At 41.1% G+C, this 18,960-nt stretch overlaps 1 protein-coding gene across 13 annotated transcripts in view; it reads right to left on the reverse strand.

Annotated features, from left to right (window-relative positions):
• SORBS1 (sorbin and SH3 domain containing 1) overlaps positions 1-18,960 on the reverse strand; it is a 72,062-nt gene that overhangs the window by 15,633 nt on the left and 37,469 nt on the right. For 7 of the 13 annotated variants that reach the window (XM_036385385.2, XM_054515566.1, XM_054515567.1 and 4 more), the window contains 10 exons: positions 17,390-17,473; positions 14,572-14,637; positions 13,901-14,002; positions 12,504-12,553; positions 9,525-9,700; positions 5,576-5,661; positions 3,873-4,040; positions 2,386-2,432; positions 776-890; positions 543-668 (listed from right to left, as the gene is read on the reverse strand). In XM_036385385.2, coding sequence (XP_036241278.1) covers positions 543-668; positions 776-890; positions 2,386-2,432; positions 3,873-4,040; positions 5,576-5,661; positions 9,525-9,700; positions 12,504-12,553; positions 13,901-14,002; positions 14,572-14,637; positions 17,390-17,473 — 1,020 coding nt within the window. Of the gene's footprint in view, positions 1-542; positions 669-775; positions 891-2,385; positions 2,433-3,872; positions 4,041-5,575; positions 5,662-6,394; positions 7,916-9,524; positions 9,701-12,503; positions 12,554-13,900; positions 14,003-14,571; positions 14,638-17,389; positions 17,474-18,960 lie in introns of all 13 variants that reach the window. The other 6 variants (XM_054515562.1, XM_054515564.1, XM_054515565.1 and 3 more) reach the window with 2 other exon arrangements.

Here is an 18,960-nt window from a genome sequence, read left to right on the forward strand (position 1 = left end):
ACTTAATCTAAATATGGATGACTTTCTTCTGAACAGGCATTACACAGCTCCTTTCCCACACCTTCACTCTGCAGTAAGTCTAGCCAGTCACCTCAATACCACAGAACCTGGCTTGCTCAATGATTTGGCTTGTAGCATGGGGATGGTGAACCCAGTTTCCTTCTTTTCTAAATCACTGTAACTGTGTGACTGTAGTCACTGTGTAACTGTGTGGGCCTCCACTGAATCTAACCAACCTGGAAAGACCTGTCACCAAGTATCTAATTTGCCTTGCAGAGCCAGGTTTCCAGCACTCTTGTTCAAAGTATCTTCTCAGTTGGACCTAATGAAACAATTGGCACTTCTTGATTTAGCCAACCTGCAACAAAAACCGCAATGTGCTACATAATGACTGTGGATTAAAAACATGGGCGATGAGGAGGAATCCTTCCTGAATACAGAGTCCATTTTATTGGAGCTTTCATTTGGAAATTGCAAGTTACTAGTGCTAAAAACCATCATTCATGTCTGGATTCAATTAATCAACACAACAGAAGCCCTACCTTTCTGAAGGACATTTCCACTTGGGTATCCCCATTGAAGTTGAACTTAGCAATAGCATCTCCATATTCCAATACTTGCAATGGTAATGGCTTTTTGGGTTGAGCCTTCTCAGCTGGTGGAAGGAACTAGAATGAACAAACAGAATCAGCTAAGTCTCATACATGAAGCCCATAAACTGATCTCAGGCAGAAAGGGAGCAGACAAAGAGAACACCGGCAAGGAAAGCAGCTACCTCTATGTATGATCGTGGGAAGATGCCAACTCTGCCATGGTGTTCACCTTCGAGCCAGTTCTGGTCAATCTGCTTGTAAATGTAAACAATATCTCCTTTTTGCAGAGGAAGTTCCCTGTTAACAACACAAGCACTCCATCAGAACTTCACTGGAGGAGAACAGATGTGTTCTTTTTCTGTCCAGCAATTCCTAGGTACCAAGGTGTCCATCAGCATGTTGATACACATCATGTTCCACCCAAAGCACAAGCTAATTGTTGAGGATTACTTTGTTCATATTGTGATGTGCAAGACTTCTCTTGTTCTTTGGGCATTCTGTTAAAAAAGTTGGCCTGTGAGGGCCCTAATAACCACATGGTCTCCAGAAGCAATGGGGTAAAGCTCAAGTCAAATATGACACTGGCTACTTTCCATGCTGGATATGATGAGCAACCCTCAATTCAAGTTTTGAAATAGTCATGTCACAAACACCTTCCAAAGAGACATATGATTTTAATCTGAGCTAGTTTGCTGATTGGATTAACATACTCACATGGTGAAGTTCATCCTGCAATGATTACACTGATGGTCAGCCTATGGTTGAGCAGTCACTGACCTCAACTGGGCTAAAAATTGGAATTTCAATCCACAGGCTTCAGTGCTAAAATTATGAATGTCTGCAGCTTGAGGAACTGTGACCAGCTTGTACTAGGCTCATAAACTTACAACTTGGGTCCCTGGAGGAAAAGAAGCAACACAGCCTTTTCCAAGATGATTTTTACAAGCTCTGCTTTACTTTTGTCTGGCACTCTGGTATGTTCTACTCAAGGGACACAATAGCTACACCTAATCTTCCTCAGTTTTATTACAGGTGCTAGGGAGATGCTATTTAAATTATTACAAATCATCACCTATAGAACATATAAAAAGTATTCTCAGGACATTAGCTCATTCATGCAGGTCCTTAACTGAATTCTGCTCTTCTTTCTTCCCTCTCTAGCAATATTAAAATGAGAGCTTCTCCAGGCTCATGCTGACACAGAGGCTTTTCCAGGCCTTCTCTTCACAGCAGTCTTCTCTAAAAAGAACAAGTAGTGCCATAGGATTCACCCAAAGGACCAAAACAGGGCTTGGAGGCACAACAATGACATCTGAAACATCTGCTGATGTATCCATAGATGCCAGGAGAGCAGTAACCACTCTGCACACTTCTTTGTCCTGAATCAGGAAAATGCTGAGCCAGGGGCCCACATGCTTAGAGCTGGGCATCTGTTTAACTTCTGCCCATGGGCTATCCTGTGCACAGTGAAAAGGATGTTCTTCTCCTGTGGCTCCACCCACCTGCAGGGCAGAGCACTCATTTGTTGCAATAAAGAATGCAGGTTTGTCCTAAAAATCATGGGGGATAGAGATGCAGTGAGAAAGAAGACATTTTTCTAAAGGTCCTTTAGATGCTATGGTCTGCAAGGTTCATATTACTTTTTCCTGCCCTACTATGAACAACTTTGCTTTGGGAACTGGAAAGACACCCTAAAACATGAATCCAATTACATGACATGTCAAAAATGCTGCATCCTAGGGGAAAAAGCAGAGGAAGAACACTCCAGGTAGGAGCAACAAGCTGTACTCACTTTAGTGTCTGTGCTTTAAAGTCAAACTTGGCTCTAGCAGGTCTCATCTGGAGATCAAAAAAAAAAAAAAAAATCAATATATTAAAATAATAATTAGGTTTTCAACCTTCTTCTGAGGAAAATCAGCCAAACTCTTCTACAGCTAAGATTAGCATGGGGAGGAAATTGAATGCAGGTATTCTGCTACAAGCTTGCGTGCAACTGGTATTACAGTCCAAATATGCTGGATGGGCATCTCCCATCAGGACACAAAGTGCCAACTTCTGGCATAGCAATAATTAGGAGCTCTACAGGAAATGGAAGTAACAGCAGTCAACTTTTAATGTGACTAACCCTGATGAATGAAAGCTGATCCAGTAACTACAATTACTGGGGCTCCAGGACCAAATTTCTTTGGCATTTGAGTGGAAAAGCAAAATTTACTAGCTGGGAAAAACAGTAGGATATTATTAGATGTGGCTCTTATTGATTATTATCTGGCCCTGCTGAATACTGCAATGTGACCCATGTACTCTGTAATAATTGGTAGGAAAGAGACAAAGGTGAAAGGGAAATATGAATAAATTAGGCACACGTTTAAAAAAAGTCTTCAGTGGCTAAAGAACCAAAATGTATGTTGACAGCAGGCCTGGGCACTAAAAGGTTTACTTGGCTAATTTTCTAAAGGCCACAGAATATTCAGACAATTTTACAGTAATTTTGGTAACAGAGCATAAAATACAAAGCAGTCACATTGATGAGGCTCCAGAGCATTGGAAACTAAAGGCAGACAGGTGTACTCATCCATATGGTGAGCACCTCACCCACCACCACAGTGCAGCACCTCTGGGGAAACAGAGCTGCTGTCAAGAGCCCAGCAGTAATCCATGTGAGGCAGGAAAGGCATTTGGCCATGACACCTGGACACAACATCCAGCCCTCCAGGAAAGTGCCTTGGGCTCTTGGAAAAAATATGCACCTCCTCCTTTGTCTCTTTCAGCAAGTCCAACCAAGTTGAATGCAGTAAAACATGCTGAGACTTTTTTTCTGAATATTTCTAAGGGACGTTAAGCATATTTCAAGAGGAGAAACAATGTATTTCTAAAAAAAACCACAACTATGTGACAGCCACATGGCCAGATCAACAGGACATGAAGTTTCTAAGCATAAGGCACAGACAAGAAGACAATGTAGCAATATGATGCAAAAGATGTAGAATGCCTTTGATTGACTAAGTAGCTGATATTTAAAGACATGCATCACAAGTGTGCACCAGCAATTCTCAGCAGGCATGCTTTAATATATGCAGCTTGGTATAGAGATATCAAATTATTTACCAGGCATAAAAGTCAAAGCAGATCTAAATGAAGCCAGAATGAGAAAGAGGAAGGTGGAAAAAAAACAACAAACGACATTCTCTGAAGAGCTAATGTCGGCCTAAAGCACAACATTGTGAGAGGCAATTATTGCTTTGGGTCAAGCAGCAGACTGAGGTAACTAAAACAGACCTCTGACCCAGATTTCCTCTTTGCAGTATCGTCTACATTTAGGAGGTCCCCAAATCGTTCATTAGTGATAAACTGATGGTGCGTTGGAATAACCCCTGTGTGCCTTCTAGCGGCAATATCAGCTTCTTCTTGCTCACGTTTAAGCCGTCTCTGGTCCTCTAAAAGTTTCTGCCATAAAATTGCATAAAATGGGCTGTAAATCATCTAGTTAAAGGCATTCAAAAGCTGCCATAAATTTGACTTAATATTCCTGAGTTCCCTGCAAATAGCTGGGGCTTTGCAGTTCAGTATCAAATATTGTTTCTACTAACTAAACAATACCCTTTCATTTTACAAACACAGAAGGTACATCATCATTATGGCATAACTGAAATCTAATTCATACAGAGGATCTGATCCAAAGCTAATGGAAGTCAATGAGGAGTTTTTCTAAGTTTTGGGCAGGTCTTAGGAGCTTCTAAGAAGATTGCTAATAATGCAGAGACCTGATCCAAACCCCCTTCCACCAAAAAGAAGTCTCTCTCGTTGACTTCCAAGAGACCTGAATCAGCCCCATTGAGTTCTGAGGCACCAAATTCTCCTAAGCCTTGCAAAGAGCTTGGGAGAGTGCCTAAACACATTCAGGTTCTCCCATACTTCTTTTGGGCTCATGTAACACACTTTGTGTAATGAAGTAAATAAACACCTAAAAAGTATTTTGGATTTCTGAAGTCTTTGGCACATTAAATGGAAACATGCATTCTTGTGTATCTGTGAAGAAGGATTCTTCCATCTTCTGGGGCTGACTGCAGGCTGAAGAGTTCAGTTGTGTGCTAACTCATTTGAAACCAGAAGGTCTTACTGAATCCAGGTTTTTTACCTTACAGGAGTTTTCATGCTGGATTTTGGAAGTGGGGGAATTACTAACTTTCACAGGAGAAGACAGCAAAAAATTTTTCACACAGGAATTAAGAACAGGTTTTACCATATTTCAAAGCATGTATAAACATTATCTGAACTCAGAAAGTTAAGACTAAAAGCAAAACTTACCCACTGCCCCCCCATCAGCAAGGGAAATTAGTTCCACCTTCCAGGAAAGCAAGCACTTTATAACTTCTTTAACTCAGCTTGAATACACTCAGTGCTGAAAAGTCTATGTGGCTTTCCTATTATTTCAGCTTGTCCCACTGTTACCCAGCCATTTCAAAAAGGACTGCTACATTCTGTTGACAACAACTTCAGACACCGGTGGAAAACGTACCAATTTCTGATAACTTAAAATATCTTGCACTCACTGTTCAAAACTTGAGGACCACCACAGGAATAATAGTGTTTTCACCAGTTTGATTAATACTGACTCAAGTGGCTTGCATGAAGAACAATTACAGATTACCAATCTTTTTCTGCAAGTACTAGGGTGTTGTACCACTTCTCACATACATTTCCAACCTTTTTATATTACTTAAAGCCTCTGTATGTAACTTTGTGCAATTGATAAGAACTATCAGGTTTATTTGAAACAAACTGAACTGGACTATACACATTATACAGCAAATCAGTGGCAGAGAGTATTGAAAGTAAAACACACTAGTTACTGCTTGTTACTCTAACTTCCAGGACACAGAGCCATAGACATACAAGCTATCCTTATGTAAGGCTGAATGCTGTATTTCTTGTATGTGGAGCAGCCACTACTGTTATAAAGCTATAAAGGAGGGCATTACCTCTTTATCGTCATACCGCCTGCGGAGGATTTCTTCTGGAGTTTCCATGTAATCAACTGGTGCAAAATGCCTTGGTGATTCTGAATCTACTTCAAAACAACATAAGGAAGTTAAAATACACATGGATTTATCTAGCATAACCAGAAAGGAAAAAAAGAAATATTTTTAAACAATTTGTTTCCATTATGACAGTAAGGATTCTCAATTGCCATTGACCAAATTGCCAATCAGATGTTGATTATTTATCCATTTTCATTTTTTTCCCTTTTGGGCTCTACATGTGAACAAAGATCCAAGAACAGGGAGAAAATAATGATACAGGAAAGAGTAAAGACATAGAAGGACTTTGTGAAGAAAGGATTCACTGTCATCTAAGTATGATTTAGCACTTTACTGTTGATAAAAGTTTAATACACACACACCCACACACACACCCACACACACACAACTAGACCTTGAGAAACTACTCCTTAAAGCAAATCATCTGGGTTTGGTTTATAATTCCCATGTGTGTAAATGATACAGGTCTAGAAATTATCTCATGTTGAGATTCTTGCATCCCCAGAGAGACAAACTGAACCTGATGTGATTAGAAATGCAATGGAAATTGTTTCTCAGAAGTGCAGCTGTTAACAAGCCCTGAGCAAAACTGCTCAGCAAGACACTCAAAAGGACATTAGACACACCAGGGGGAGAAAACCAGAGAGTCAGGGAATGTAAATGTGGGACATAAAAATGCAAGGGTTGTGGAAGAAAAGAGGAGGAGAATGGAAGAAAGAAGACAGATAAAGGTACACCGGTAAAGAACACAAAAACCACCTCCTAGGTACGTCCCAAGTTCACTTTGCGGGTTGTTGTTTGTGTCCAGGCTGTGGTAGAGGGCATATGAAACAGGGTTCCCATTGTTTAAGGAGTCAGGAATGTCAGCCCGGCCCATGAAGCTATCCCGGCTAGATCCCATGGTGGGGAAGTAGCCAAGCCTCTCCACAATGTCAAAGGAGGACAGGCGCCTGGGAGCAAGAGGCCCACTTCTGGAGCAAGGTTGGTGCTGGGAGTGATGGCTCTTGTTTCCTACACTCCCCTGCAGCTGTATGGGGTCGTCTGGGTTCTCAAGGCTGGGCACTGCCAGGCTTGCCAGGCAGTCTGGGGGCGGAGTTCTGCAGGATTTGTGTTGGAAGGGCTTTTTCAATCGGAATGGGAGCGGGCTCATTAGGTAGACATTTCTGGGGAGCATGTGCCTGTCCCCATAGACATCCCCTTTGGAATCAGGGTGCCTGGAGGTCTGCTGCTGTTCATGCCTTCGGATGGTCGTGAATCTGGTGTAGGAAGCTGGGCATGAGCCTTTGCATCTGTTGATTTTATGCTTCTGAGGCCCATTCAGGTTGCTGGAGCTGCTGCCACTGTCATTGGAGGCATTTGAGAGAAGATCTATCTCATCAGTGCAAGCTGAAAGTGTGTCCATAGGGATGACATCACTGACATCCGAAGCCGTGTCTTCCACATTGCTGCAGGAGCGGGAGGATTTATCTGCAAAGCTGGCAACATCCTTCTCTTCTTGGTGTGCTTTTGACAAATCCAGAAGAATCTCTGCAGAGTATGCAGCACTCAGACAAGTTTTAGACTGAAGAGAAGTGGTGGGTTTGTTTTGCCCAATGGAAAAGTCAAGTGAGGGCATTGATCGGGATCTCTGGATCAGCTGCTCAAAGGCACTGATACGGGAGGAAACGGTGTCTTTGGGGATCTGCTCTGAATCCTCTCGACTAAGGCTGTGCTCCATCCTGTCCTTTGCTTCATTCTCAAACTGAGATGCAATATCCTTCACGCTGCAGGAGGAAACTGTGTCCAAATGGATCCTGGACCGGTTGATCTGGTGCATGTCTTTATAGAGTGTTGTAAACTCCACCCCACTCTTTCTGGAGGCAGCGAACAGGTAGCCTTTCCTAGAGTTGGTGCCATACTCCTGCAGGCTCATGGTACTGCCAGATTTAATGGCATACTCTTGCTTCGACTTCATCAAGATGTTTTCTATGCTTTCCCCTATGTCTACCATGAAAGCCTTTTTATTATCAAACAAGGCAGTGGAGCTACGAAGGTTTTCACAGCTTTGAGCTTTCTCATGAGACAGCAAGATACCCGTCTTGTCCTGCACAAGAACAGCTGGAGCTGCTAGTTTGGGTTTGAATTTAGAAGGGAGGATTTCAGTAATGCAGGCTTTGGCAGCTGATAAAGGCTTCTTATGCTTACATGCGTGACCTAACATACCGGTATGACTAGCATTAAAGGTTCGGCTATTAACTGAAGAGGGTGCAGTCATATGAGCATTCCCACCTTTACGATCCACTGGTAAGCATGCAGAATAAAATAAATACAACCTGTTAGCTTAAGTGCTAGAAAGCTATTGAGAAAGGAGAAAGAACATGCTTGGATTTCATAGAATGCACCTTAAAGAAACAAAATTCCAAAACATAAAGAAAAGCAGGAAGAAACTGCAAAACAAGCCACACTTAGAGGAGTAGGTGAAGTGCTGTTAATGTTTCTAAAATGAGAGGCTTGGCCAGAAGCAAATCTGGAGCACTTTTAAGGTACCCTCCTAAAAAGTGCTAAGCATCATGAGCTTCCAGGGAAGCTGTGGCACCATGGAAAAGGGCAGCTGAACTCTGGGCAGGATCAGGGTGTCAGCAAGAATGCAGAGACACTAACATTGCAAAAATGGCTTAATATCAAGCCTGTAATCACACCTACTATGGTCTTACCACAGTGCTTGCCAAACAGTTTATTCCTGGGAGAAAGAAAACAACCAGAGGCTGACTGTGCTAGCACAAGCACACTACATCAGCTGACCTCGCCCAAGAGATGCCTGCTTAGAGATTCTCCATACTAGGAATAAGCTGAGTGTCCTTCAGACAATGTGGTTGGCCATGGTTGCTTAAAAATTGAAGGGGTCAGATGAGGACATTGTTTTTTTCTTTTTTTGTTGTTTTTTTTTTTTAATAGGATTCAGTCTGGTTTCAGCTTAGACTGCAGTTTTTAAGTCTGTTTCCGATTTGAGTTCAAATTCAAATGTCAAAATAACCATTCAGGTTCAATTGCAGTTTGGGGAACTGTTTGAACAGATTTTTTGTTCAGATCCAGTTTGACTCCCTGCCCTACAGGCCTGACAAAATGCTGAAAAACAGCTGGAAGATGGAGACAGAGAGACCTCTTTAGTATCATGTACTATTTTTAGGGAGAGCAGTTCAGAAACCCAGCACATTCCTTCTCCAGTCCTCTCCCCATCTCAAGCCATTTTTAGGTTGAAGTTGGCTCAGAGATACATTCCCTTGTACAATTCCCTGATGGGAGTCATGCTCTTCCTTGTCTCTTTTAGAGAGTCTGCAACAGGGGGAGAGAAGAGGAGGAGATTGGTCTCTTCTGGCTCACATTCCTGGAGCCTGCAGGGCTGGTTCAGACAGCAATTGCTGGTTCAGTGTCAGTGCATTCTCTGCACAGCCCTGGCAGGCAGGAGGCTGTGCAGCACAGGGCACCAGCTACACCAGGGTAGCTCGGCCAGCAGACTGGTGTGGCCTGCTGAGATACTGCTGTGGGAAGAACAGAAAAGCCAGGGAAGGGCTCTAGAATGGCAAGGCAGTGGGAGCAGATGGATAGCAAGGCCAGCCTAAGCAGCCTTGAGGAAGAACATGAGGGTGTGGGCTGTGGCTGAGGTGCTGAACGGAGGGAGCTGATCTCTCTTGAGAAGAGGAACCTGGATCAGTTAAAGGCATCATTAAAAATATTGGCCATTGTGGTTCTGAGAGAAAAAAGGAGGGAACACTGGGGATGGCAAAGAGGAAGGATAGCATAAATCTCAATTGGCTTGAATAGGACTCTAAACCTTGCAACAGTTTGCCCATATCACCTGGCTTCTGACACTTTGCAGAATGGAGAAGAGGTTAGTGTTCTAACCACCCACCTTTTGTGGAAGCAGAACTTGAAGGTCGCTTGAGACCACTCAGCCCCTGGAATGGGATATCTCCACCTTCCAGCACACTCTTGTAAATCTGCCTTTCATTCTCCAAGGCAGCAGGGTCCCCCACAGCTGGCTCTGACTCCCTCTTCACTGCATGGTAGTTGGGTGAATAAGTGGAGCTGGAACACACAATAAAAAGGAAAGGGACACCAGGAGGTCACACTGTTTGCTGAGAGCTTGATGTAAATTAAGAGATAACCACACTTGTGAACACAGAATAGACTGTGCATGAAGAACTGGTGATGAAGAGGTTATGAATACATTGCAATAGTGTTCTGCATTTGGCACTACCAAAGCATCCTCCAATTGAGGGAACTCTCCAGTCTTAGTCCCCCAGAAAACAGGCAGCAGGAAAGCACTCCTCTATTTTACAGATAAGACAACAGTCACAGAGCTGATGCATGATTTCTTTGCAGACACAAGGAAATTCACTGGCTAGCTGGAAGTACACAAAACCTTCCAGCTTCTAGTTCTCTCTCCTTAAACACTAGCCATGCCTGTCCCATGCTTACAAAGCTGTTCAGGGGGTCATCTCACCCAGTTCAGCCTCCCAGTCAACACTACAGCTCAAGATTCCCTGACCAGTTTCTGAAGCCTGTCAGTGAGGGACTGTGCAGAGAAGCAATAGTAAAGGGATATAGATTTAATACTGTTTTAATTGCCAGAGGAATTTCCAGATGCACACAATCCTGTTCAGCTTTGCCAGAGGCTTCCACTACAGGGAATAAAAATCCTGGACTTTAGGTCTACCATGCATATATATAAACAGAATGATGCTAAAATTAGTACAATTTTAATTTCTTTAGGTTTTTTTAAAAATTTCTTTAGGTATTAGGTTTTTGAAGACTGGAAATTTATTGCAAATCCCTTTTTGTATTCACGAACCTAAGCACAAGTATGCCCACACATCTGATTTCTAGATTTCCCTGTTTTCTCTCCAAAAGAATAACTGACAATGCCATGGTATAAATTGCCTTTCCAGGTGCAAAAAACTTACTAAGCAATCAGGCAGACTGTTTTCCTAAAAGCTAAGCTAAACTGATACCAGTTCTTGTGCTCAACCAGGCTCTTCAGAATAAGACGGAGTCTCACACAAAGCTATTCTGAGGCCAAAGCATGACTGCTGGAAAATTTGAAAAAATAAAAATATATAGTTTTTCCAATTAATAGAAATATTTGACATCCTCATGTCCAAGAGTGATTCAAATTTATGAGAACTTGGAAATGTTTGTGGTTATATCTGTTTGTTGTGGATAAATTTGTACTTGTATCTGTTTAGTTTGGATAGATGCTGTACTTCTGGGGTAAAGAGAAGCTTTAAACATGTCAGAGGACTGGCTATGGAGGTAGAATTACACAATGTCTGGATCACAAAGATGACTTTAGTTTCCGGACAAGGAAAACCAGGTCATATGCAGTCTCATAAATTATTTTCTGGAGGAAAAGCTCATGAAAAGCACCATGAAAGAGAAAGGGAATATTGTCAGTTTTTCAACCTAGATAATGCCCAAACAGACCCAGAGCTACAAAGCTATTGTTTTTCAGGGATATCTCTTTGATAAAGAGTGCATCTCTTTGGCAGGTACCTGAGGAAACCCAGCCAGTTGCTGCAGAGAATAACGATTACCCTGAGGTTAGTTGTTAGCCTAGTGGTTAAAAAACAAAGGGTTAAAACAATCCTCCTTTGGGACTAAACCTGGGGGAGATAGAGGAGGCATTTGGTGAATCTCTTTACTAGCTGCTCCCTTATTCAGGCCAGCAAGCAGTACTGTATTGGAGCCCAAGCAGCCTGCAAGGGCAGGGAAAAAGGTGCAACTCCACTGGGCCTCACTCCTGTGCCCCATTCCTAGCATACTCAGCTTGCTTCCCCTCCACTGGCATTCCTGAATGCTTTGTGTGGCACAGATAGTGCTGCCATGAACAGAAACCCTACCAATTGCTTGCAAACATGATATTTTTGCTAATCTCTGAGATTTCCATTTATTTTATTGCTCTCTTCCTACCAAAATGATAGAGTTGCAGTGGTTGTGTGGGTTTGCCAGCAGAATGAGCACAGACAGAAGGAAATTGTGTTGAAAGAAGTGCAGGAGACCTCTAAGGCCTCCAGAGGGGCAGTGAACACACATGATATTAATGGACGTCTGGAGGAGAAACTGCCTTTTTTAACAAACCATGCTCATAGAGGGGATCACTGTGCCTATGGACATGGAGCATTCAGTACAATTACAAGGAGCAGTAGGCTCACAGTAGGGACTGGCTCTGTGGCTCAAATAACTCAGTATAACTCAAGTAACTCAACACAGCTCAGCATTTTGCTCTGGATTTTGCGTGTGTGTGCTCCTCTTCTAAAACAAACCAACTCCATGTACAACTCATTTACACAGAATATAGTGTTCATTACATATTCTGCTGAAAAAGTAGTGCCCAATAGATCTTTGAGAAATATTGTTACTCCTACCACTGTTCCCTTCCTGTAGGCTGGAAAATTACTGCCTTTCATCAACTGCATCCATCTGCTCTGGTGCATGTAACACGGAATATCTAGCAGCAGGCAATCTATCACACATGTGTAACAAACAATTTTTGTGTATTCCACACAATAATGTTACTTGCATGAAGATACAGTCAATTTGCAAAATTCATCAGATGAAGTTAAAGGTCTGTTGATTTTTTTAAAGCCACTGCCTAGCACAATCAGCAAATCTTACATAGACAATGCAATCAGTCATATAATCAATTCAAAACACATTCTGGATCAGAAAGCAGACAGTGTACCAGGACTTACTTATAGCACACATATAATTCTTATGGTACATGCATTTGTCTATATCCATCCCAGAAAAAGCCAAAGCATTTCCAACACCCTATCCTACATGACCTCAGATTTTAAAAGAGACATCAACAAGCAATTGAAAAACTTACTAGGAAGAATGGTCTGTGGAAGTTTCCAGAGGAACAACACCTGCTGTATTCTGCAAAAGTCCAAACAAAGAAGTCATTGATATGCACTTACATGTGAGGAGAAAGAAAAAGGCTTGCTTAAGTAATTTTTCATCTATTACTTCAATATTAGCCTATAGGAGACATTGAGGTTTAAATCTAAATGCAATTTAAGCTGTCAATGTCTTTGCAGAAAAGCAACAATTTTCGTGAGTTCCTTCAGGGCAGTGACAGGTTTTTAGCACAGCCGATGCCTTTTTGCAGTGCCTATTCTTTTGTCTGCAAATGAGTCATTGTGAATAAAGCCAAAAGCAAGAAGAGATAACCAGCTGGGCCATGACCAGGAAACACATGCTCATAATTATTTCCCCAAGCTTTCCCCCAACCGGTCACTGCCCGCCTTTGCTTTAAAGGTGTATTACATTTCTGCAGCACAATACATTACTCAGCATTCAAAAAATATCAAAGCTCTAAAAAGAAAAGCAACATTTCAGTTCAGTTTCCTTACTTAAGAGAAGCAATGCCAGCTGCACAGGTTCAATAGCAAAAGCCAGTTCTTAGCCGCTTGCTTTTAATCCATCTAACGCTTCTTAAACACGTTATTTAAAAATTGAAGGCAATTTTAGAAGCAATTCTCTATTTGGTGTCCCCTCATCTATGTGAGGATTTCTATCTAGGAAGAAAAAGCAAATCTTGGGTTTGAAAAAGCAGCTTTTCCAAGTCCTGGTGAAATGCCGCAGCTTCAAAAAAAATCAGCAACAGAAAAAAAAAGAAAAAAATGGCGTGTTACCAATTAATCTATCATTTCATGGTTCGAGTGCTGCAGACCCTCGAAGCAGCAGCAGCAGCTGACCTGCCCTAGAAGGCCATGGCAAGGTGCAGCATAAGGAAAATTGTGTAAAATCTCTCAGGAATATCCAAAATCTTGGGTAGGCGTGAGCTCCAAGCAGAGAGCGGGGCTTGTAAGAAGGGAGAGTAGATGGCAACACGCTTGAAAGGCACGAGATGATGACGTGACACGCCAACCAAGAATTTTAAGCTGATTGCTGCTGCTGCCTATTCATGTGAAAAATAGAGAGGGTTTTTTTTGCAGACACTGAACTCTAAACCTGAAATGGGGATTGGAATGGGGGTGGGGGCAGCTGAATGCAGACGTGGTGGTGGGGAGAGAGACGAAATCACTATATCTGAAATGGATTTCAAGCTGGATTCTCAGCATCACATTCTATTATTTCTGACAGCAACACAGCAAGCCATGCAGTCAGAACGCTCAGAACCATTATTTATCCCAACCTCATTTAATAATCATCCAGCAGTGAATAGATTAGAGCAGAGAGTTTGGAAACGGGGATTGGCAGCATGAAAAGAATAGGAAATACCTTCTGTGGCTTTTTATGTGGTGCTTTATAAAGCTTCTCCATTTTTTCTAAATCTGCCTCTAACTCAGTCTGGTAGAGGTAGAGGTCTTTTTCTAGATCACTCTGGTTAAAGAAGGAGAAGAAGAATGGGAGAACAATGCTTAGGGTTAGGGGAAACCAAAGGAATGTTAATTTTGAAAAAAAAAAGAGAGCCTTTTTAATCGAAAAAGAGGAAGGTGGTATGGACAATACACAGAAAATCACTAGCAACTAATCATGTTTCAATCATTATAGAGGAAATAGTTTTAGGCAATTAACATTAAAATCAAGAGATGCACAGGCCTGCTAGACTCTATTTCTACAAACCATAAAGTTATAAAACCCACCTGTAAAGAAAAAAAAAGATACTGTAATAATATGCAATATGCTGTTAGTACAATTATCATTGCAAGTCAAGATAGCAAAACAACCACTCTAAATTATGGCTGATTATGATATCAGAATTGTTTATTAAATCAATTTTCTAGCTACTTAATTGTTAGGCTAATGAGTTCAAGCCCAATTAAAAAAGAAAATCACTCACAAGCACACAAAACCCAAGCAATGCTACAAGAAAAAAAAGAAAAGAAAACCACATACACACATATATACACGCTAGATGCTGTAGTGCAACATACGTGAGACACAATTACCTTTCTATCCTCTCTAGTAAGGATAGAGCAATCTCCAGGAGTATAATCCCAAATCTTTTTTGGAGGCTGATGGAAAGCAGAGGAAGGAAATGAGGAAATGAAGATAAGGAAAGACATCACAGAGAATATGGAAATTGGATTAGAACAGAGGGGAAATACAATAGGGAATTTGCATCAACACTGAAAAGAAATTATAAAATAACAACAAACCACAACAGAGAAAGAGAAGAGAAAGAGGGATAAATCTGCTATAGCATAAATATCAAGAAATCATGGGGGGCAGAAGGGGACATACATGCAGTGTGGAAGGGGCTGTTTTCAGTAATGTTTTCAGAATTTTTTTTTTGCAAGGTGCTCTATGGGATTTTGGACTCTCTAGAGGGTGCCACAGCTGTTGTTTAAAGCATTCTTAACAAAAAAATAACCAAAAAAAACAACCAAAACAAAATGGGGGGAGAACCACAGAGTCATAAAAAGCATTTGTTTTGCTCATTCTTCTTTTCAAAAGGAAAGGGTAAACCAAGGGCCTTTGATAAAGAAAAGGGAAAATCTTTCTCACTTCCATCAGTGTATGAATACATACCATGTGAACAAATGGCTGATTTTCCCATGGTGGCATTGTGGGGCAATGAGAATGCAGAATTGTTATTTTTTATTTATGGTTTGGGGTTGTTTGTGGGGATTTTTGGTGGACAGAGTGGGACACAAGAAAGTTTGGGAACTAGCTATTTCAAATTCATCCTACAGCTGAAAGGGCTGATTTCAAAATGGATTTTTTCTTGTTTAGATAACGTATTAGTATCAGGCAGGATTATTCAGAGTAAAAGACTGGACTGGACTCCCATTACTGGAGTGAGCAAAGCTACAAAAACCATGTTCTTTAGGCTGTGGCAACAAAGCTCAGAAAAGGTTTGCCAGCTAAAAAAATCTGAGATGGCATCCTGAACTTGAGTGCCTGACACTGATGCACTAGTTCTGGAGTTCCACATTCAGGAACTGGCATAGCTCCTGGGGACCATGGCTGCATGGCTTCGGAACCGAAGCAAGTTCAAGGCAGGCCTTATAAGAGAGCAGCACTTGACAAAAGTGCCCTGAGCAAGGTGGGGAACTTGTCACCAGAACAGATGGTCTGCTGAACATAAGACAGATTGCCCTGAGATACCCTCTTCTGGAATAAGGCCAAGGCTGCATGACTAAAAGCACAAATCCACACTTCTAAAGAATGGGTATACCCCCAGACGTAGCAAGGACCAAGGGCATAAATGCTTTTCTTTCTTCGACACATTTTCTATTAACTCACACTAACTCAAAGGACCACAGAGATGACAAACTTTCACTCACTGCAAAAGCAGATGGCTATTAATTACATGGCAACAAAGATAAACAGGTTTCTTCTCACTGTGGAAACCTTAAACCATGACAAGTTGTGAGGAGTTAAATCCTTACATTGACAACACTTGGAAGTCTCATCAAGGTGAAATTTATCTGACTTTTACTGCCTAAACATTAGGAGGGCTCATCTCAAACACTGCTGAAACTTCTTTAGCTTAGGATGGAAGGTCCATAGCTATAAAACATAGTTTTCTATGAAAGGCTGGACCACTTAACCACTGCACATCCTTGCTTTCCAGCAAAAATTATACTATTTTTATGATGTGATCAGACTGAGCACACAACTCCAGGTAGCTACATTGTGTGCAGAGGAACTTTGCCACTTCTGCCAGAACAAGGACTCAATTGAAAGGAAACCTGCTCTCTGGTGTCCATGTGCAGTTGCCTTTGAAGACAGTACTGAACCTTAAACAATACTTCTGTTTTGTTGTACACACGTGGAATCTCAGCAGCACTCAAAATTTGTGTGCATGGGCATTTGTCTACTGACCTCAAGGGGAAAGAAGAAATGAGAAACCATCAGTATGTCTGAATACGTGTGAGAGGCTGATAGTGACCCTCTGGTGCAGTAAGAGTAGCTTATTAAATAGTATTTAATAACTAAATTAATAGTGTTTAATCAGTAAGAACCAGGCCATAAAATGCTTTAAAGTCACATTTTTTCCCAGTAGCCATGACCACTGATGTGTTCCCTCCATCAAAATGTTCTTTGTTTGATTGAATAATTAAGCTTTAGTTCATCTTTTCCAGAGGGGGAATCAAGGCTTTTTTTTTTTTTTTTTTGTCTCCACATGTAGCAACACAGCTCTATTTGAGAAGAAAGAACACTGTTCTCAGACTCCTTTGGTTTCAGGGAAGGGCAAGGGCTGTCCAACACAGGCTAGTGCCCTAGTGCCCCCCATTTTATGCAATGGGCAGCTACATGCATAAGGAAATAAGCAGGAAACAAGGTCATGATCTGTTTATGGAGAGCTGGAAATTACTGACCTACAGTTTACAAGCCAGAGACAGGAATAAATAACTCTCCTTGACTTAAAGTTATCTATCAGCCATCCTAGATCTTGTTAGGCAGAAGGAGAATAAGTGCTTTGAATAAGGCCTTTTAAGAATGAGATCAGGGTATTATTTCTCACATTAACTACAAAAATGCAGTTTGAACTATGGTGTGTGAAAAAATATTACCTTGTTGATACATAGTGCTGGAAGGTAGGGAATGTTTGCAAATGGCTTCAAAACACTAAAAGTGGCCACAGAACAGCTGCTTTATGTTAGTACCAGGATGACATTATGTACAATCACATCTTTAAATGAGTAAGGCAGCTGTTTCAGATTTAGGGCCTAGGAAAGAGATGTGACAATCATAAAAAAAAAAAAATTAAAAAAAAGGCAGGTTGACTTCATTGGTCATTGCAACTATCAAACTTACCGGTTTCCCAAACTCCAATTCCGAAAAGAATTTATACCAAGGTTCATTCTTTAAATCTATCTCTTCTGGGCTTATATCCCGAGTCTAAAGGAATTGGTGATAGGGGAATGGAAGAAAGAGAAGGATAACATTATGCAAAGAATACACGGAAAGGGACTGTTAGAGATGCAGATCCCATGGCTTCCATTTTAAAATGTAGATATTCAGCCTTATAATTTGGTATTTCTATTGCATGTTTCTCATAAAGGCCATGAACTGCTTTGAAAACATCAGTTAAGCCAAATAGCATCATTGGGACCAACATGAATATGAATGAATTGCATTTTACAGGTCAGGAGACCCACAAAGAGAGATTATGCAGCTTGCCCAGAGTCACAGGGAGACTCAATGGAAGAACAGAGAGTCCAGCAGTCTGTCAGTCCTACTGTCAGACACTTTTATCAAGTCAAAAGCTACATATACTTTATTATTATTATTATTATTATTATTATTATTATTATTAAGCTTCATTTGGTTAAAAAAAGAGAGACTCCGTAAGATCTGAATCAAATACTGCATCTTTAACAGCACATGAACATGTGAGAAACCCTGTTCTATACACTGCAAACAGAGTGGAAGGTGGTTTTCTAACTCATACGAGACACATGTCAGAGAGAGCGCACCCTAAGACCTCTGAAAGGATGGATAGAGTGACAATATTACATGTTTCTTCACAAATAAATGTTAGAATATCAGACAAAACTACAATGAAGGAAAATCAGACAGGACAGAAAACAGTACAGCTGAAAAGGAAATTCCCTTTCATTCATACCATCTGTCTTAATGAAACAAAAAAAAAAAAATTGAAATAGTTGTAGCTGTTTGAAAACACTGCAGGTGAGGTAAGACAATAAAAGTCCGTTGCTAAAGTTTCTGAGGTACCACTCTCCAAAAGTGTGGGATAAAAGATATCTATCTAATTCTTGCATTTCAGCATACCTAGTCAAAGACAGAGTGGATCTCCGTGCATTAAAAATATACACACATTATGTCTGCTGTGCAGGTATGATCCCAAGTGCTCCATCACAAGGAAGATGGAGCCCCATAGATGCACGATGTCCTCATGGAAATAATTTTGTGATGGGGTTACTGAGGCAATTGACAAAAATGCTGGACTTGTATGTCCCAGATTCTGCCATAGCCATTAGCACCACAAAAAAAATCTCTAGGAAAAGAGCTCAGGATTGATGCTGAATGAGAGGAAATGCAAGATATATAGTTACATCATGTTTAATGCCTGATGGCCTGGAGAATGATTTGGCTATTTCTTAAAGGCACAACGGAATCAATACCTCTCCTTTTTATTTACTGCACTCCAGCTAAAAGCACTCATCTTATATAACTGTGTTTACATTAAAACAGAGCCCAGTGATATCAACAGCAGGATATTCATTGCTCTGAAATGGTTTTGGATTGGGATTCTGATAGTCACAGTTGTGGGCGTGATTACCAGGTGATATTCACAAAGCTCCTGCACCGGTCTGAAAGATGCAGTCACTAACCACTATGGTACTGTTATATTTAATGAGACT

Source organism: Molothrus ater, chromosome 8 (assembly GCF_012460135.2).
Source record: "Molothrus ater isolate BHLD 08-10-18 breed brown headed cowbird chromosome 8, BPBGC_Mater_1.1, whole genome shotgun sequence".
Classification (NCBI taxonomy): domain Eukaryota; kingdom Metazoa; phylum Chordata; class Aves; order Passeriformes; family Icteridae; genus Molothrus; species Molothrus ater.